This window comes from Prinia subflava, chromosome 2 (assembly GCF_021018805.1).
Source record: "Prinia subflava isolate CZ2003 ecotype Zambia chromosome 2, Cam_Psub_1.2, whole genome shotgun sequence".
Classification (NCBI taxonomy): Eukaryota; Metazoa; Chordata; class Aves; order Passeriformes; family Cisticolidae; genus Prinia; species Prinia subflava.
In genome coordinates this window covers 98,452,553-98,471,726 of record NC_086248.1, presented here as the reverse complement: position 1 = coordinate 98,471,726, position 19,174 = coordinate 98,452,553, and the positions used below count along the sequence as shown (strand labels likewise).

The following is a 19,174-nucleotide window of genomic DNA, read 5'->3' as shown; positions in this document are numbered from 1 at the left end:
TGTGTCTCCTAAGCAGGGGGTAGTACTGTTAAAAGACTGAAAGCGACACTGAATCCGCTTCAAGACCTTTGAGGAAATGCTGTGTTGACTGAGGCTGGGAAGCTCCACCCAGAGCTCCAGGAACGGCGAATGGAAAAGACTGACAATACTACAAAGATTTCTTCTCCTCCCCTGTCTGCGAAGTGACAATTGTAACAAACCAGTTTCATCTCTTGGTAAGTGCAACCAAAAGCGAAACAGTTAGGGGAATTCATCTGGGCCTCAGGTGTGTGTACATTTATATATTCCCAAGTTAGTAGATTCCTCTGATTATATAAAAAAACCCAGCAATCCAGTGCAGACATTAAAGTGTCCTGTTCTGTACAGGCTCTGAATGTCTCTGCATGGGGCCCTTTCTAGCCCAATCTGTCTTTGTTCTCACCCAGTGCTCACAAACAATAGGGACAGCCCAGACTGTCTGATGAAGTCCACGTGCTTGGAGTAGCTGCTCTCCCCCGAACAGTTTATCTCCTGCTAGACAGCTGCTGTGATGTTTTTCTGTGCCAAGGAAATGGTTTCAGCTTTACCTTCTCAGCTGAGGATAAAAGCTCCCTTGAAATCACCTCCTATAACACACAGGGGAGTTGGCAGCTGGCTCATTGCATCTGCTGGGTCAGTGGGGCACCACCCCACGGCATCATCTCCCCACTCAAACACGTGCATCAAACTAAGGCTTTGCGTGGAGGAAGTGGCACAATCAGATGGCTGTCATCCATGAGTTGGACACCTGACAAAATCTCCTCCAAAGGAAAGTGATAACATAGGTAATCTTGGAGAGCATTGCCACAGGATTTGTGAGACAGGACTTGCAGATTTAAACCTGAAAGTTCTCATTATTTTAGTAACTGTCCTTTACTGTGGAGGACCAAAAAGAGAAGGTTTTGCAATGAAAACCCCTGCAAGATCCTTGCCCCACTGCGATATGTTTGTATCACCATCCATCCTACTTAGCAACTTTGCTTTCTTTGCTGGGGCACAGCAGTGAGGCTTGCTGCAACAGTGCCTGGCTTCAGGGGGCTCTGTGTCCCTGTGCCGCCCCCCCGAACTGCCGCGAGCACAGCAATGGCTCCTCGTTCCTGAGGACACCGCTCTGCATTCCCTGGCACCACGCCTGCTTACTGGCTCCGTTCCTGATGTCTTAATAACGGCACGGAAATTCAAAATCCCTCTTCGGACATTAAGGACTTTCTCTGATATGGCTCCTGGGTCTTTTGGGGCTTTACACTTGAATACCTTTTAAAATCTGGCCAACAGCTACTAGGTATGGTGACATGGTAATAAGACCAGCTCTGTCATTATGGAGAGGGTGTGGAGGGACTGCTTCATCACTGACCTTCATTTTTTGATGTTGAGATTAACTGTACAAATCATTTCCCCTGGCAAAAAACACAACTATCTGAAAAAGTATCTGTAAGTAGCACTTGTGCCTGTGTCAGCTTTCAGGTGAGCCAAAAGCAGAGTCTGCTTGTGATATCAAATGAAAGACAATTACTTTTTTGTGTGTATCAGTGGGCATACCTTATGAGAATGAAGCTGCAGGCTGTACCATCTCCTCTGAAAAACACAGGCTATCAGTAGCCACTGCCAAATAAGAGTAGCTCGTAGGATGAACCCAGCCTTTGATGCGAGGCAAAGCTGAGAAGGCACAGAGAGGGCAGTAAGGAGTCACACTGTCTCCCAGAGAGATCACAGCCTGTACGCCTGGCTCCGTATTTCAGCTGCCTCCTCTCTGCTGCCAGAAATCCAGGGCATGGAAAGAACAGCAATGGAAAATCCCACTGCATCATTGTCCTACCTCAGGCATGCCTGGTTTGGTAGGCTTAACTTTGCCACACAGGAATCCACAAGTGTACCAAAAGATTATTAGTGGTTCTGGAAATGGAGCAGGAACAAAAACTTCTGAGATGTAAGTTTTTCTTTTTAAAGGGAGAAGATGTGCACAAGCAAGCCCCAACCCCTGACACTCATTCAGTGGGATGTACCCAGGTCCTGCTGAATTCCACTGAAGTTTTGTCACAGGTTTTAATTCGATTAATATGTTGGTGGTTGAGTTTCACTAGACAGTTCTGTGTTGAGATTGAGATTAATTCCTCTGTTACACAATTCTCTCTGAAACGCTTCCTACAGAATTGCTCACAGCACTAAAAATGGCTTTAGATGGGGCAAATATTAAAGGTGGGTCTTACTAAGGCTGTTGGGTGTGGGCATCTCTCCTTTCTTTGGCTCGATACATTCCAGATCTAACACAGTCTTTTTTGCTCAGTAATGCTGCAGAGAGCACTGGCTCCTCCAGAGTAATTTGAGCTACTGTGATATGAATCAGCTGTGGAAAAGGCCCAGGGTCTTCCCAAAACCTGGCATAAGAAGTAAAGGAACAAACTGCTGACTGCACTGCATTTCCCCATGTCAGAGGAGAATTAATTAATGTTTTCAGGCTGCTTTGAAAATTAAAAGTGCCATGTGGTACAATACTGCTGATACTGTTTTTCACCCTGCAGCTGACACGTAGCATGTCCCCTACAAGCTAATTGGAAATTGCTTTTGGTATTTTTAGTGTTTTTCAGCAGAGCTGCTACAGCCTGCTGCTTTGTTCTATTAAACGTGCCCTACCTCACCCTCCCCTACCCCCCTTCCTCTAAGCTCTTCTGTGAGGGAAATAAAAACATCAGTCCCTGGCACCATCTGTCAAGCACAAGCTAATCCATTCTCTGCTTGTCTCATGGTCAATTTGGTTTCTCTCTGATTGGTACAGCTACCCTTCTTATTGCTGAGAATTTAATTCTATTCAGAGGTTTGGGCTTTGCTTTGTTTGGTGATGATTGCAATATTCAGACATACAACCCCTCCATATGCCCAGACTGGAGAAGGGTACTTACCTGCAACCTCCCAGTAAGGCAGGGAGCATTGCCCTGTCCCTTTACAGAGGGGAAAGGGGGCAGGAAGAAGTGGCTTGCCCTGGGATGTGCCTCAGCAGCAGAGCTGAGCAGTGAGTTCACAGGGCCTCAGATAAGACCTAGTCACCGGTGCTGACTAAACACCACTGCTTTGACTCTCTTTCTGCTCTGTTTTGGCTTTGTTTATGGTGATCTCCACAGGAACTGTGCAGAGATGAGTAAGACATGGAGCTTTGTACAGCTCCTGTGACGAGACAGAGCAGATCCACCAAGGACACAGCTCGTGGTTACCCAGTGAGGATCAGCAGCAGATCAGGTCAGCCTGTCAAAAAAGGGGCCATGTTAGACCAGTTATTTCCTCCATTTGCTGGTGGTAAATGGGACCCCAGGCATGGTTTTATGGCTTCCTTCTCATATTCTCAGTACTTTTGCTGTCCCTGTGCCACTAAGTAAGTGGAGGTTGCTATCTGATGGACTGCTCTAACACCTTTCATTCCTCTCCCGTGATCTAAAGAGAGGCTGATGAGAGGCCAGTGGGAGTTGTCCATGCTCAGCTCTGCTCAGGATCAGGCCAGAGCTGACCATACTGAAGAGATCTGATTTTCTGGAGGTCTCCCAAAGCAAACAGCAGCTCTTAGCACATTGATGTTGACCTGTCACTGATTGTCTACCCTCACATAGGCTATTGTGTTCTCTTCTACCTCGTCATTTCTTTTTGTAAAAGAATCCATGCAAAAGACACAGGCTGAAGAGCAGCTGGGTGTGTAAGCATGTCTTGTGTGCTGTACATTCACAGAGATGTCCCTTTGCCTCTGTGTGAAATGACAGAAGAATCCTGGTGACTCATTCCTTCCTGCCACTACTGCAGCTCCTCTGGTGATACCACATGGATAGACCCAGGAATGAAAATACTTCCTCTAGAGCAGAAATCCTTAAAATGCTATGGCTTGCTCCATAGAAGGAAAACAATGCCTTTTTGCATCTCTTTTTCATAACCAACAACTCAAAAGGATTTTTTAATTGTATTTTGTCCAAGACCGGTATTTGCCAAGGAGGCAGTCTATGAGTGCTTAAAACTGGCAAGGAACTGATAGCTCTGGCAAACAATGGCCAAGAAGGGCCACAATTCACCTCATTCTCCTCTGATCTTTCATCTCCACAGTGGGCAGTGTTTCCAGTATCCCACAAAGGTTTCAGTGTGAATGGCCTGAAAGTCTGCAAGCAGCATGAGTCACGGGTTCACTGAGGTGGGGATGTTTTCCAAAGTCATCGCTGTGCCTTTCTACACCTCCAACCCTCACAGGACCCCATGGTGTGGTGAAGCTCACAGCCAGGGTAGGCCAAATCCCAGGAATGTAGGTGCCTGGAGACAAGACTCTCCTTCCTCCCAGCCAGGTCTATGGCAATGTGCTCAAGGGGTGCAGGGAGGTGTTGGGTGGCGCTGGGATTTAGCTCCCCTAAGAGTGGGAATTTCTTCCAGACTGTGAGGGAGGCAAGGGGGTCTGGGAGGCTGGTAGAGGGGGAGTGGAGGCTCAGGGCAGTGGCTGCAGGTGCCTGGAAAATGAAACTTGACAGGTGGGAAAGGCCTGAGCGCTGCCATAAAGCTCCAGCTCTGACATCGGCTCCAGGCCTGGCTCCATCTCCAACTCTGGCCCTGACTCCAGCGCCCCAAATCCTGCCCTGATGCCTCTCCTCAGCACTGGTGCGAGTACTGTGCGCAGTTCTGAGCCTCTCACTTTGGAAAGGACATTGAGGTGCTGAAGCATGGCCAGCAAAGGGCGACAAGGCTCGTGAAGGGTCTAGAAAACACATCTTGTGAGCAATGGGGAGGGAGCTGGGGTTGTTCAGCCTGGAGGAGAGCCCACTGCTCTCCAGTTACCTGAGAGGATGCTGTAGGGAGGTGGGCGCCCGTCTTCTCCGACTTGTCTGCAGTGACAGCACCAGAGGAAATGGCCTTAAACTGAGACAGCGGAGATTCAGATTAGACAGAAAAAAATCATCATGGTTAGGGTGGTGAGGCACTGGAATAGGTTGTCCAGGGAGGTCACCATCCCTGAAGGTGCTCAAGAGGCGGTGCTGGGTGGTGTGGTTTAGTGATTTAGGGGTCACCGTGGTAGTGCTTGAGTGGGCGATCGGACTAGGTGATCTTAAAGGTCTCTTCCAGCCTTGATGATTCGATGATTCTGTGATTCTGTAATTCTATAACTCTGTAACTCTGCGATTCTGTGATTCCGTGACCCGGCGCGCTCCCCCGCCTGCGGCCGTGAGGCGACCCGGGGCGGGGCAGAGCGCGAGCGCGGGGCGGAGCCTCGCGGCAGCGGGGGGCGGGGCCTCGGCGGGGCGGGGCCTGGCCGCGCTGATGGACAGCGGGGGCGGGACCACGGCGGGGAGGAGCCGGACGGCCGATCCGGAGCGCCGGGGCCGTGGAGGGTGGGGGAGAGACACCGGGCACGGAGCCGCCGCCACCGCCGCTCCCCGGCGCCAGGTAACCGCGCGGGGGCCGCGCCCGCCCCGCACTACCCGGGGAGGCCGGGGCGGCTGGGGAGGGAGGTGGCGACCGCCGCTCCGCGCCGCGGCGCTGTGTCTGTCGGGCCGCGGCGGAGCCCCGGGCGAGCCGCTCCGGTCCGGTCCGGAGGCGGGAGCGGAGAGGGGCAGCGGCCGGCCCTGCCTGACCCAGCGCGTTACCCGGCGCCGCCACAAAGCATCGGCCTTCCCCCAGCGCGTCCCCTTCTCCGTCAGCGTCTCCCAGCGCCGCCCAGCCTTCCCGGCGGGGGCCGGCACCGAGCACCCCCTCCCCGTCGCCGCCGACACAACTTCCTCCCCCGGCCCCGCAGTGGGCAACTTTTCGGGCCGGTTCTTGTGCGGAGCCCCGGGTGGGTGGGCGCGGGGCCGTGCCCGGGGCGGGAGCGGGGGCGGCGGGGCGGCTCGGGGGTGGGGGACGGCGGTGGGCCCCGGGCACGGCCCCTCGGTGCGGCGGAGGCGGCGGCGGTGCCTCCCCGTCAGCTGTTTCCTGCTGTTTGTTGTCAGGGCTCCTGCGCTCCCGGCAGCGCCCGGCGGCGGCGGGCGGGGGGGGACGGGACGAGCCGGGCCGGCCCCGGTTGGCTGCGCGCGCCCCCGTGACGGCGCGCGGGCCGGGCCGGGCCGGGCACCGCCCCCGCGCGCGCGCGGCTTTGTGTGTGCGCGGCACCGACACCGGGAGCGGCACCGACACCGGGATCGGCACCGGGATCGGCACCGACAGCCCCGCAGCGCCGCCCCGGGCCCGGCCGCGGAGGTTACGCGGGGGTTGAACCGCCCTGCCCTGCCGCCCGGGGGGTGGCGGCGCCGCCGGACGCATCGCCCCCCTCCCCGGGCTGAGGTGCCGCTCGCTGAGCGCCGGCTCAGTCCCCGCCGCACAGGTGCCTCCCGCGGGGAGCTGACACACATCCAGCCGCGATGCGTGTTTGCTTTGTGGAGGGGCTCGCGGCTCGCTCAGCAGCGAGGCACGTTCGCCTGCTAGCGCTTAGGTTGGGGTTTTCCCCGTGGAAGTATGGATTCCCAGGGAGCCGAAATATTCTGCCGGTGCTTTTCTGGTCTGGGAGAGGTTCTAAGTCAAAGCTAAAATGAACGTGAAGACTGGTGTGTGTCTGCTTCATTTGTTACTCTGTGCACAGCCCTAAACTGTACTGTGCAAGCAGATGTAGATTAGATTAATCCAGCGTGTTTATTTAAGAATAAACGCCGAGTTTTGGACTGATATTGCAGTAGAATGTAATAAAATATTTGTCTTTGGTTTCTTTAAACAATAAACACAGGTTTAGGGTTACATTGAGGGAATAACCAAGCACGTACACACGGTCTTATGAGAGAGGAACAGGGCAGGGCTCTTTCCAAAGTGGTATCACAGAACAGCTCTTGATGTCAGCAGCTAATGACTCTAGATTAACCATTAGCTTAACTACTGTTTATGACTGAAGGCTGGAAGGGAGGGAACTTGTTCCTCAGTTGTAAACATTCCCTCACGTGACTGTATGTAACTGCTGCAGATATAATGCTATATGTATTTTTATATGGAGCCTCATTCTGGATGGCTGAATTCAAGTCGCATATGTGGCAAACAAAACTGTCAGGTTTTAAGTGCTGCTTTCTTTTTCTAAAGTAGTCTTAAATACACTATTTGGAGGCTTCTGTCATCTGCTACTTTCACTTCCGTAGTTACGGAAATACTTAGAGATGCAGAGCTTATTGTTTATATACTGATTTTATAATGACCAGTGAGTTTCAAGTGTGGTTGCCAAGTGTGTGAGGACAAATGAAACTGCATCTCAAAGCTCAGCAGAGAAGATTACAAGAACAGGCTGGATTTGTTACTTGTCACAGACTGAGAGCTGTGCACATATTTATATATCTGTATTTAACATGGTAATCATCACAAGCTTGAAGGGATATTGTCCAAGTCAGGTCATCGGTTCATGTTTGTTTACTAACATTTGACCTGTGTTGAAATCTTGGGTTGCTCAGCTCTCACTGAAATACGTAATTCCCTTAAGCAAGATTTAACTTAAAAATTACTTGCTAAATGTGCAGATGAAATGCCTGTACACTGTGGAGGTTTGTTAGCAAGGTGACCTCTAATTTTGGAGCCTTTACCTACCTTTAGAACCTTTCTAGTTAATAAAAAAAATCTCTTGGTGATGTGCACTTAGTGTATTAGCACCCTTTCTGCCAGCTGGATGTCCCTGTTTTGGATGATGGTTGACTTTACACCATTTCTTAAAATGTTGTTTATTTGATTTCATTTTTAATGACTCATGAAATCAGTGATATCCTTGGATGAAGTTTTGTATCATTTCAGCAGTAAAATTAATGAAAACAGAAAATGTGTAGTTTAGCCTTCAGAAAGTTGCAGAGTGGATTCATAGACAAAACTTGTCTCAACTGCTGAAGTAGCATAAGAATAAATTTATTACAAAACAAGAAAATACAGCTTTCTTTACAACAATGGAGTAATTAGGAAGGGAAAAGGAGGAAAATGAGGGGAAAAAGAAGCAAGGAGACTGGTCTAGTTGCTGGTTTTGGACTCCGTGTAGTGGTGGGAAAGAAAATTAATCTGAGTCTGATACCACTTGTAAACTAATACTTTTATATGTTATCTAGCACGAGTATTGTGAGGGCTTAAGTTACTCTGTGGGAGATGCTGAGATAGGGGGTCTGTAGGAGAAACAAGCACCCATCTCTGTGACTCTGCTCTCTGTAACGTGAAACAAAGTACCCTGGATTAGCGTTTGAGTGCACCAATGGGGCATAAACAACTTTAAATGCCAGTATCCCAGTGATCGATTTACCTAGGAAAAAATCCAGTTTGCAATAGGAAATGATACTGATGCAACCTGCATTACAAAGTTACACTGCTGCAACTTGCACAAGGGTGTTTTCATCCTGCAAGGCTGTGCCCTGCACTGGGATGCTGTTCCAGTTCCGTTTCTCTCCACTTTTGGCTACATGTGGCGGTTTCAATTCTGCATGTAGGCAGAGGCCAGGCCCTGTTTACTTGGACAGCGGCAGAAGTTGGTGGCAGGCATTGAATCTCCGACCTCCTAAGAGACTGACCTCGTGTCTGTTTTTGGATGCACCGCCACCTGTGAGCAGGGAAACCTGGGGAGGTAAGGAGCAAGTTTTATTTTTTCCTTTATGATTCTTTAATGTGTGGTCATGTGCAGCTGTGCTAAGAATTCTCTTTCCTCTTTTGTCCATCTCTGAGATGAGAAGAGGAAGGTGAAGCCCAGTTCCCGAGATGCAATGATGAAGTTTCAGCCTGGTTCCAGGGTAAGTGCATCTTGAGAATGTTTCCGTGTGCTTAGGGGAATGCATAACTCTTTCTCAAAGGGTAGAGAATTCTGACTTGCTCACAAAGGAAAATGTTTTTAGCTGGTAAAATGGTGAAAGAGAAGCGATCACGGGTTTTTTTGTCTTTTTAATAGCAGCTGTTCTCTGTTCTAGATGTGAATGCAGTAGATGGTGCTGAAGCAACACTGAGGCTCCTCCTGTGAAATACCCACAGTCCAGTGTGTATACAGAAAGTGCTTGCTGGTTCTCCCAAGTGTTGACGGTCCTGTGTCTTCTAGAGATGCATTCCAGGACAAGGAAGCACTGACTGTTAGTTTTAAAGATGTTAATAAATAATTCTTCGTGTTACTTTTTCATTCTTTATTGATGGTGAAGGTAGGCAGATGAATAGTACAAATACCAACAAGATGGTTTCGGGTGTGTGTGCAGATGGTCAAATTTAAGCTGCTGAATGTCAGCCCTTTGATATGGTGGTTGCTCAGTGTTGCTGAATCAACACTGAAAGTGTTTGGGGAGTTTGGGAGCTACTGCTCTGGGAATACACATTAGCCACCGTACTTGTGTTTCGTGTCTGTCCATGCACTCACTGGGAGAGGCATGCGGGGAAGTCTTTCACAGTGTGATTCAGAAGTTTGGAAGTGTGATTCAGAAGTTCTGACAGTCCAAGGTTTGGACTGTCAGAATAATATACTTTCAAAATCGTGCACTGTCAGCAAGCCTGACCTGCAACGTAATATGAGCTATCATTGATTGCTCTCCTAAAGGTGGTCTCACGAAGGTGGTCTGGGTGCTGAATAATGGCAGTGTCATCATCTCTCAGTTCAGAAAGTACCCCTCTCTTGGAAATGGGGAGATTTGACAAGCAATAGATTCTTTATATCCCATTAAGGAAAGTAAGTAAGTCTGCTTTTCCTGCAGCCATTCATTTAGTATAATGACTTGTGTTTGATAATTTGCATGAAGGCAGGAGCACTAGAACTTCATCACTGATGTATACCCAGTAAAGAATGCGTAGCTGATGTTAAAAGTGAAATCATGGGCCAAAATATCTGTTCTTTCCTCAGCATTTGGTTTTGTGAATAACCAAGATCCCTGTCCACTACTTCTGAAAATTCTGCTGGTACCATGATGGAATTGGTGGGATACAGTAGTGTCACTTTCTGGAGCTGTAAGTAGCACTAGGAAACCTGACTCTCTGGACCAGTGGGAGTTCTGTGTTTTTAAGTGTAAATAGTGAATGAATGGCCAAGTGCCCTTAGAGTATTTTCCTCCTGCTATTTGGAGAATCTTAAGCTTTAGAAATGCTTTTATGTTTCACGATACTTTTCCTTGTTTAAGAGAGCCTTCCCACTGCCTATCAAAGCTGCCTATAAGTGGCTTTTTCATTTATGCATGTGTGAACATAAATAGACGCCTGCACCTTTTCGATTGGTAGTAAAACTAGGGAAAAATATCTGCACAGTTAACTTGGGTGACTTTGTACACGCCACTTCTGTTTGTAAGGGGCAGGAGCCTGAGAGCAATGGAAAATTGCTTTCCCCTTGTTCTGATGTGCTTCTGGTTTTTTCCTGCGTGCAGTGACTATACCCTACAGTATTCAGCATCCTTACATAAGGAGACAGGAGTCTTCATCCACAGCAAGTACCTTCTGATTTGGTCTTATAAGTGAACACCATGTTTTTATCGTGGGGGAAGAAGAAGGAAGGGGAGAGCATGAAATGATTCCAAGTTGAAATTAGTTTCTGTGTTTTACAGGAGAGGAAAAAAGCAAAATTTCCATGTTAGGCTTTTTAGAAAATTCATGATAAAGTGTGGCATTTTAAGTCTGCATTACTAGCAGTCATTTTGTAAATTTTTTCCTACTTTTTACTGCTGTGAGCAGTAACATAAAGACTAATGTAAGGTGACTAGTTTTATGATGCTTCAGCTGGGCCTTTACAAATTCATTGAATTCAACAATCAAAACTGAGGTCAGAGGTAGCTGCAGCCAGCTATGTATTTTGACTGAAGTCCACCAGGTGGTACTTAAGTGTAGAGGGTACTTTGAAAAAGTTAGACACTCTAGTAACCTTACAGTATTTTAGTAGTTTCTTAAGAAAAGACACACAAAATCAACATTGTTTTGATTGTTACAATGCTGACTTTAAAATTTAATTTTCTATTTTTTTTAATGTGTATTATTTCAAGAATATACATTTCCTTATGCACTGTATTCTGGAAAAATTTGTTCTGGTACCAGTTGGTTTGTTAGATTCTGCTGTGACTAGGTTATTTTCAGCACTTCAAGGTGACATAAATAAGTGAGGATTTTAGGCCTTGTATTACTAGGCAGTTTTTTCAGCCTCGTGTCTTTGAATGTATTTATTTATGCATTTATTTTAATGTTTAAGATCTTTGGGACTCGAGACTTCAGTCCATGCCATAATGCCATATCCAGGAGTAATACATTTGTATGTTCCTGTGACTTCTAATTTGCTTGTTAGTATTGCACTTGTGCTCCCTTCTGAAGTATTTAATTTCCATTTTTAGCATCTCTGGGCTACTGCTTTTCTGAGGGCATTGACATGAATTATGATTTTAGGCACGTGATGCACTTGCATTTGAAGTGTTTAGGTGCATTTTTCAAATTGTCATGCTGTGCAGGGTCAGTCTGTGTAAAGGATCTGTTCTGGACACCAAGCTCTGTGTTTGTGTGACTCCTGGTGAGATAGGGACGGGTTTGGATTTGTTATGTTACCTTCTAAAATACTGACAGGGTGGGCATTGTGTTTACTCTGAAAGAAATACCTCTTTGGATGCTGATTCCTCAGTTACTGTAACTTACGATCACTTAATTGTTTTGAATCCACAATACAATCAGCACAAAGATAACATTATCCAAAATTAGGAAGGATGGCCCATGGACCTAGGCCAAGTGCCTTATGGGCATATCTGTTACAATTGCCATAATTGCTTGTATTTGTGGTTTCTTCTGGCTGGGGACTTTGACTGATACTTGTTTATTCACACTTATTGTCTGTTGATTTTCCTTCATTCTGTCACTGTTCACATTTTAATTTTTTTTTTTTTTTTTTTTTTTTTTTTTTTTTTTTTGCCTTTACTTGCTGGCAAAGATAAAGGCATATTAGAAAGGTATAAAGCGTAGAGATATGTAAATGAAAATGCTTTCTGTATTTTGAGTGGAGTCACACCTCTAACACTTAGAGCTGTTTTATTTATCTTTTGAAAACGAAAAATGGGTATTACATCACCTTTAAAAGGAAGAGTCATGACATTGCTTTTATTTTTTACGTATCCTTCAGATGGGGTACAGAAGATTAGTAGTGATTTGAAAAATCTGAAGGTAAGGAACCTGAGCTAAAATCACCCTGTTCAATATTAGGAACCCTGTTTGTTGCCTCACATTGTAAGAAAACAAAGTGTGAAATGAAGCAATTGGAAAAAAATCATTGTCAGTGACTTCTGATTTTTAGATGTAAAAATGGTGTGTTAAGTTCTGTGTGCAGGGGCAAGTTTTAGTCCATTTGCTTTGTGTATGTCAAGAGTAGGCTTGAAGAAACTGATCTCCTAAAACTTGAAATGAGTTTAAATTAGGTATTTGTGCTTCTTAATGATGTTTGTCTTAGAATATTTAATTAGATGAGCACAAAATTTGATTGACTTCTCTATGAACGGCACAGTCTCCTGCTCTGAAAAGTAAAACCCACACAATTCTAATATTGCAATGTGTCACATTTACTTGGCGTTGCTCTGCATGACAAAAGCAGAGACAATACATTTTTCTGATTCCACATCTGAAGCATAAATGGAGATACATTTAACTTGTTTAACTATAGAAGTTTAGTCATAAAACTTCTGCGGTTGAAAGGGACATAACATCATAATTCAATTCTTTTGTCATGTCCTTCGTGATTTAAGTTTTCAGCTTTACGTTCTGTGCCTACTCACTGGTTAACTTTGAGTAATTTATGTTACTTGGTGTGAAGTGGTGAGACACTTTAATTTTCCTAAGTAGTGAAGAGGCTGATTTATCAGGCACTGCAGGTCATCTGCTATAAAGTTGTTAAGCTCTGCTCTTTTTCTTATTGGAGTTGCTGAGGTATTTTAGTGATGAGGCTTTGGAAATACTTGGATAAATGACACAGTATTTTGTATTTGGATTAGACAACTTGAAACATTTGTATATAAAACTGTCTGGTGTATAGACTTGGGTGTATTGTTTATTATGTGAAATAGCATCCAAACCTTCCCTGTGTTGGTGTGTATATGAAACAAAGAAGTGTCAAGTCAAATACAGCAGCCAGGGTGCTATACCAACATTCTGGGTGGTGGTGTTGTGTGATTGTGTGTCACAAATTGTGCAAAGCTATGGGGAAGTGACATAATAAATATGTATTATAAAAAGTGGGGGTGACTTGGGAAAATTAAGCTATAATTGTCTTGGTGACTCAGTGTAATTCTCAGTGCTTCATTTCTTAGTGCTGACTAAGATGAGTGAGTTGTTGGGAATGTACTGAAATAGAATTTCAGTATTGTGTTAAAGGAAGTGGAAGTGTCTGAGTTTAAAAACTGAAGGGGCCAGTAGGGGGTCTGCAAAAGCCTGAACTGTCTTTTAAAGGTTTCACTTTGTGTTTTTCTCATTTAATGTAATTAGTTTGTATTTAAGTCATCTTATTGGTAAAATGGTCACTTCAGGAAGGAACTTGTCTTGACGAGAGGCTGAAGGCAGACTCTTAAGTTCAGTAATTCACCAACAGAGGAATGACTGGGCAATCATTCGCTGATTTGGTTTGAAGGATATTCTGCCATATATATGGTATGCTTGGGGGTGCGATTTTTTTGCTGTAATGTTTTTTTTTTATGTGATGTTTCTTTTTGCTTTCAGGTCTTGAGTATAAACTTACATAAGTTCTAAAAATGGGAAGAATTTTTTTGGATCATATTGGTGGCACTCGCCTGTTCTCCTGCGCAAACTGCGACACGATCCTGACCAACCGCTCTGAGCTCATCTCCACTCGCTTTACAGGGGCCACAGGAAGGGCCTTTCTTTTTAACAAGGTTGGTACAAAGCTAGAGGAACTGCTACTTACTTTTGAAAAATCAGTTTGTGGGATATGAATCTGTCATGAGATCAAAAAAACTTCTTGGCTAAAGTGTTGCGTAATTACTATTTTAACTTTTATTCAATTGTCTTTGAAGTCAGATTTGACATTACTGTTGGATGGGAAACTTACCTAAATTAGTTTTGTCTGCAATGCTGAAAGACTATAAAGAAGACTGTGTATATAGAGGCGTCAGGCCAAAATTGATGGAGTTTTATCTTCAGAGACTTCTGTAATAAGAGCCTCAAATTCACTCAGAGTATCTGGTGTGTCTATCAAAGGGTTCCAAAGCTGTTTTCACTTTTATGCAGTTAAAATAAAGTCTAGATAATATTTTGTTTAATTTCTGAAATGCATTTAAGTTAACAGTAGTCTGGCAACTTAAGTTGTCACAATCAATCACAATCATTTTTAGAGGCTATAATGCTCTGGTGTAGTTTAATGGTTTTTAATTGATCTGATCCAATAGATCGAAATACAGAAGTCATAATTTTTGAGTGAATTGTAGGATTATTTATTAACCTTGCATAAAAACTTGTCGATTAGATTATTTGAAAAAATTTTGATTGTCCTTTGCTTTCTTGCAAAGTTCCTGGTCATATAATACTTGGTGTATTTTAGTTTTGGTTTTTTTCTTACAAGCCATTTGGCATGGGCAGACCAGATAGAGGCATCAATAGTGTCTTAACTATGTTTTGCTCTGGGCCTTCTGGTATCCTGAATCTTGTCAGTAGTGAGACATTTCTTCCTCACCCAGTAAGCTCTGGATCCTGGAATTCAGATTATTTTTTATGTTGAATAGTGGGGTTTAATTACAGCAGCTTGAGTTTTTGCATTGCTGCAGTCAGAAGCTGTACATTTGAAGCAGTCTCAGGTGCAAAGCTGATAAAGCAATGCAGTCCCATATTTTAGAATCTGCAAATCAGTAGTTTGGGTATAGTTCTGATGTGAACTTTTCAAAGAAATAAACATCCTGGTTTTGTGGTGGTGCTGCAAAAGAAGTTAAAAGTATATTTTAAACTGCTGATACAGCACACAAAAAGGTGCATGATTCATGTCTACATTCTCAGCCATTGACCTGGCTTTTTCTGAGGTAATTATTTCAAAAGCACCACAAGATTTTTAAAGAAGTACCTCTCAATATTTTGTTTCTGAGTTCTGGGACTTGGTGATCACATCAGCTGCTAGAAATGGGTTACATTACAACTGGATTGATATAAATTCACGAGCTGTTCACTGGGAGTTTCTCACCCAGAGTTGAACACAGCACTTTTGCATCTTTCATGATAGCAATCCACGGCTCTCAGTTAAAATGTGAGGGTTATACATGGTTGTGAAGCACATCTCTAAGGTGTTACTTTCTCACGAAGGAGACGTTTCACGCTGCAGTTTCCAGTTTGTGTGCGGTGCCGCGGGCTCTCTCCTGCTAAGGCGCCGTTGTCTTTTGCCGCAGGCAGACTGACCCGCTGTGTTGTGTGCGCTGTGTCTGTCGCAGGTGGTGAATCTGCAGTACAGCGAGGTTCAGGACCGGGTCATGCTCACTGGCCGCCACATGGTCCGGGACGTGAGCTGCAAGAACTGCAACAGCAAACTGGGCTGGATCTATGAGTTTGCCACTGAAGACAGCCAGCGCTACAAGGAAGGCCGCGTTATCCTGGAGAGAGCCTTGGTCCGGGAGAGCGAGGGCTTCGAGGAGCATGTTCCATCCGACAATTCCTGAAGAGGCTCTGGTCTCGTCTCAGGTTCTCTTCAATTGAAACTCAAATATAATAAAATCAACAAAAAAATCTGCTTACATACACTGTCACCTTAGCATCAGAGTCGGATTCATGGACTACAAAGTGGGAAAGATTGTGAGAATATTTCAGATGGAACCTTCCTTTCTTTATTCCTTTTATATTTTATTTTCCCTCAAGAAGCTGTTTGTAGAAAGAATGTTGTGCAGATGCTGTAACTTTTTCTCTCTTTCATTTACATCTGTTAGATTTGAGATTGTATCTTAAGGTACGGTGGGCTAAAAGGAAAATATTTGCAGGATTTGTCTTTTGTTGGAGAGAAATTTAATGAGGTTTTTTTTTTTTTAGTTTGCACAAACTGATGTCAGCATCAAGCTATTTTAAAACTACAGATGTTTTTTTAAAAGTATAATCCAACTTTTGGCTAAAGTTTTTAGTTAGGTTTTTGGTTTTTTGGGCTTTTTTTACCCAGCCTTTTCACCTGATTTGCTAGTTAAAGTGAAGAGATCCGAATTTGTGCTGAGTGCTAAAGGTTCAGTGTTGGTACGGCTTGGGCTGGCCCATGTGCCATATTCTTGTTGAGGTTGATTGGTAGCACAGAGCCCATTATTTCTTGTCATTCTTGACCCAAAGATGTCACCATTCCTTGTTTATTTGTCAAGTCCCATTCACCATGTAAACTGGTGTTGATTGGAAACTATTCTTGAAATAGGGCAAAACTGCTTGGCTTTTTTTAACTTTAACAGATGTAACTTATGAGCATAGTAATATAAAGTAATAGCTGTCTGTTTAGTCTTGCATTGCTTACAAATCCAGCTGTGTTTGTAATGATAGGGATCCACTGAGAAACTACTGTTTCAGTAGTCATTTTTTTCGTTTCTCTACTAATCTCATTAAGTTAGACAGGGAATTGCAAATTTTAATTCTTCTTCAAGTAGCTTTCTTTAAACCCAGAACTTCTATGTTAAACACAGCTGCTGTGTAAAAGGAGAAGATTGCCAGCATGTTTGTTCATGCGTAGAGTTATGCAATCTGCATCTCTTGAAAAGATTAACTTAAACAGCTTGTTTTCAAATGCTGCTTCTGGTGTTGAAACCTTGATCTTTCAACTTTGTTGAACTTTTTCATTGTGATGTTATGTTTTTATCTTTCTGGACAGCAGTACATGTCAGCCTAGTAGTAACTAGTGACTTGGATTCCTGCTTTGTTCTTGTAGAGATCAGCTCTGTTTAAAACAGTGATCTTGCTTGCCTTTTTTAGCAAAGATGCTCTTCATTTACTTAACTCAAGGGTGCCCAAACACTTTCATTGTGTCTTAAGCCATAAGTTAGGATTCCAAGGGCTGAAATTTATTTGAATGTTAGATATGTATGATTTCTTATCCAAGATATGAGTTGGTTGTGGTTTTTTTTCTTATTGGATAAATTGTGGTCAGTGTGAAGTAAGTTATCCCACCCAGCCAAACAGATCTGGGATCTGACCTTTCAGAGTAACTTTTCTTCTCTAGCCACAGCTCCATGTCTGAAACTAAGATGTGGAGGGTGACTATGCAGAGTATTTTTCTTTTTTTTTTTTTTTGGTTGCCAAGTGGCAAATTGGACACCCCTGACTTGAATCTGCTGCCTCTTTCATGTAAAGGTAGCTTTGTTCTAATGTCACATAGAAAAAAACAGAGTAGATCACATACCAGAGCTGTGCTTGAATCAAGCTGCTTAAACAATAGTGTACTTGTGCCTCAAATGAATCAGTTTTTGCACTGAGTACAGTAGTACCCCATTATCTTGTACTTCTGTCCTTCACAGACCCTGGAAGCACCATTAGCATGGTTCTCTGCTGTACTTTTCTTGTACTTCTGACATTACAGTACAATAAAGTATGTTTTGTCCTGAACTGATCTTTGTTGTCCTTTTAGAGTTTTTGTCATGGAGTCTGTCAGCCAAACCCGTGACCAATCTGTCATTCCTTGTGTTATGTTTCCGCAGCACAGTGACACACGGTTGATGAGCATCCCTCTCTGTATAGGTGGCAAAAGAGTTCTGTTGGTTTTGGAAGGTGCCGAGTAGAGCTTCATGCACACCACTTGGTCACTTGAAAGCCTTCAGTTTAGTCCTGTTGAAGTGAAAACAAGAGATGTCTCATTTAATGGAATTCTGGGTGCCAAACGTCTTTGCATGACTTTGAAAAGACAAGCTAAACAAAAATCCACCTTCTGCAAGAAACTTGGTTTTGGCTTCTGAAATGGCTTGGGAATTAAAGAATTGGGTATTATATATCAGGACTTCTGTAACTTTTTCCTATTAAGTGTTCAAATGTTAGGCAGAAACCTGCTAGCAGCTGGTCAACTTCTAAAGCTGTAGCTGAAGAACTGAGATCAGAAGATCATTCTGTTGGGGTGATGGAGACCGGGGCTCTTATTCTAACTTACATGAAGACCATTTTGGTAGAATGTTGGTGTGAGATGCTAAAAATTACTTTTCACAAAGCCTTTGATTTGAAAAACACATGTGAGATGAAGTCTTAAAAATCCCATGAGACTTAAGCAAGTCCTCTGCAGCTTTAAAACAGTAGACTTTGGCTTGCTGTTTTAGCTTACATGCTGTTCCCTCCTGTGTCACTTTTGATGGCTCTGGAAGAGTTTAGCCTCCTATATTTTGGCTGCTCCTCCTTGAAACACTTGGTGTGTGAACACAGATAACTTATCTGTGGGGAACAAGGCCATTGGTTACAGCACATCTAGAGACAGAGGAGACATTGCTATTTGGCATCAGCTGCAATTTTGTAGTAGAGCAGTAGCCTGGCATTCTCAAATAAAGGCTGGCACAGGAAAAGGTGCCACTACAGTGATCTTTTGCCTGGCATGTGGTGGGGCTGAGGCAAAGAAGGGAGCAAGGAAATTGCAGTGCACACAGATTGCACCATGCATTCCTGGAGACCTCAGAATCTCTGCTCGTTGCTTGGGCCAGCAGTGGTGCTGTGACATTTGCGTGACATGAGCTGGATCAGAGTTCATGCCACCCGTGCTGTGATCTCATCCTGTGGGTGTACTTGAAACTGAAATATTGCCTTGCTACTGCTTCAGCAAAACACAGCTTTGGGAAGAGGAAAAGATTGGAGGGTGTGTTTATGAAGTGTAAAAGCATTTTACTTATGCTCTCTGGGGATGCTAGAAGAGCTGCTGAGCTGACATACATCTCATGGCTCTGTTAGAAAAAGTGGCCTTATGTGGGCTCTGGGGTTGGCTGGTCACTGCCACAGCCTTGTTCTTACAGGCAAGCTTGTCTCTGCAGATTTGGGTCAGAGCTTTAGAAAAAAACCAGTTGGCAGATCATCAGTGGATGAGCAGGTAAGGAAGAGCTGAAGCTGCAGTTGAGGACACAATTGCCAGGTACAAGGATGAGGTGGCTGGGAAGGCTCTGACACTGATGCGGGAAGAGGCTAGCTGGTTGATGAACCCTATTTTAGACAAGAAACACAAGCTGTGATACTGCACTACCTTTCTGCAAAAGCCAGACATAGTGTATTGTGTTTCCTTCTTGGGTCTGCCTTCACTTAGAACAATAATAAATTTTAAAAATCC

At 44.4% G+C, this 19,174-nt stretch overlaps 1 protein-coding gene across 8 annotated transcripts; it reads left to right on the top strand.

Annotated features, from left to right (window-relative positions):
• The first annotated feature begins 5,273 nt into the window (after positions 1–5,273).
• Positions 5,274–17,491, top strand: YPEL5 (yippee like 5). 8 transcript variants are annotated; one of them, XM_063391176.1, is made up of 7 exons: positions 5,274–5,418; positions 8,442–8,575; positions 8,679–8,738; positions 8,913–9,068; positions 9,824–9,927; positions 13,645–13,817; positions 15,357–17,491. In XM_063391176.1, the coding sequence occupies exons 6-7, from the start codon at positions 13,677–13,679 to the stop codon at positions 15,579–15,581; spliced, it is 366 nt and encodes a 121-aa protein (XP_063247246.1). In that variant the 5' UTR covers positions 5,274–5,418; positions 8,442–8,575; positions 8,679–8,738; positions 8,913–9,068; positions 9,824–9,927; positions 13,645–13,676; the 3' UTR covers positions 15,582–17,491. The 8 variants fall into 8 exon arrangements, with proteins under 8 accessions (XP_063247246.1, XP_063247241.1, XP_063247243.1 ...); XM_063391171.1 differs by having other exon boundaries at positions 8,674–8,738; XM_063391175.1 differs by lacking the exon at positions 5,274–5,418 and adding an exon at positions 5,462–5,806 and having other exon boundaries at positions 8,674–8,738.
• The last annotated feature ends 1,683 nt before the right edge of the window (positions 17,492–19,174 follow it).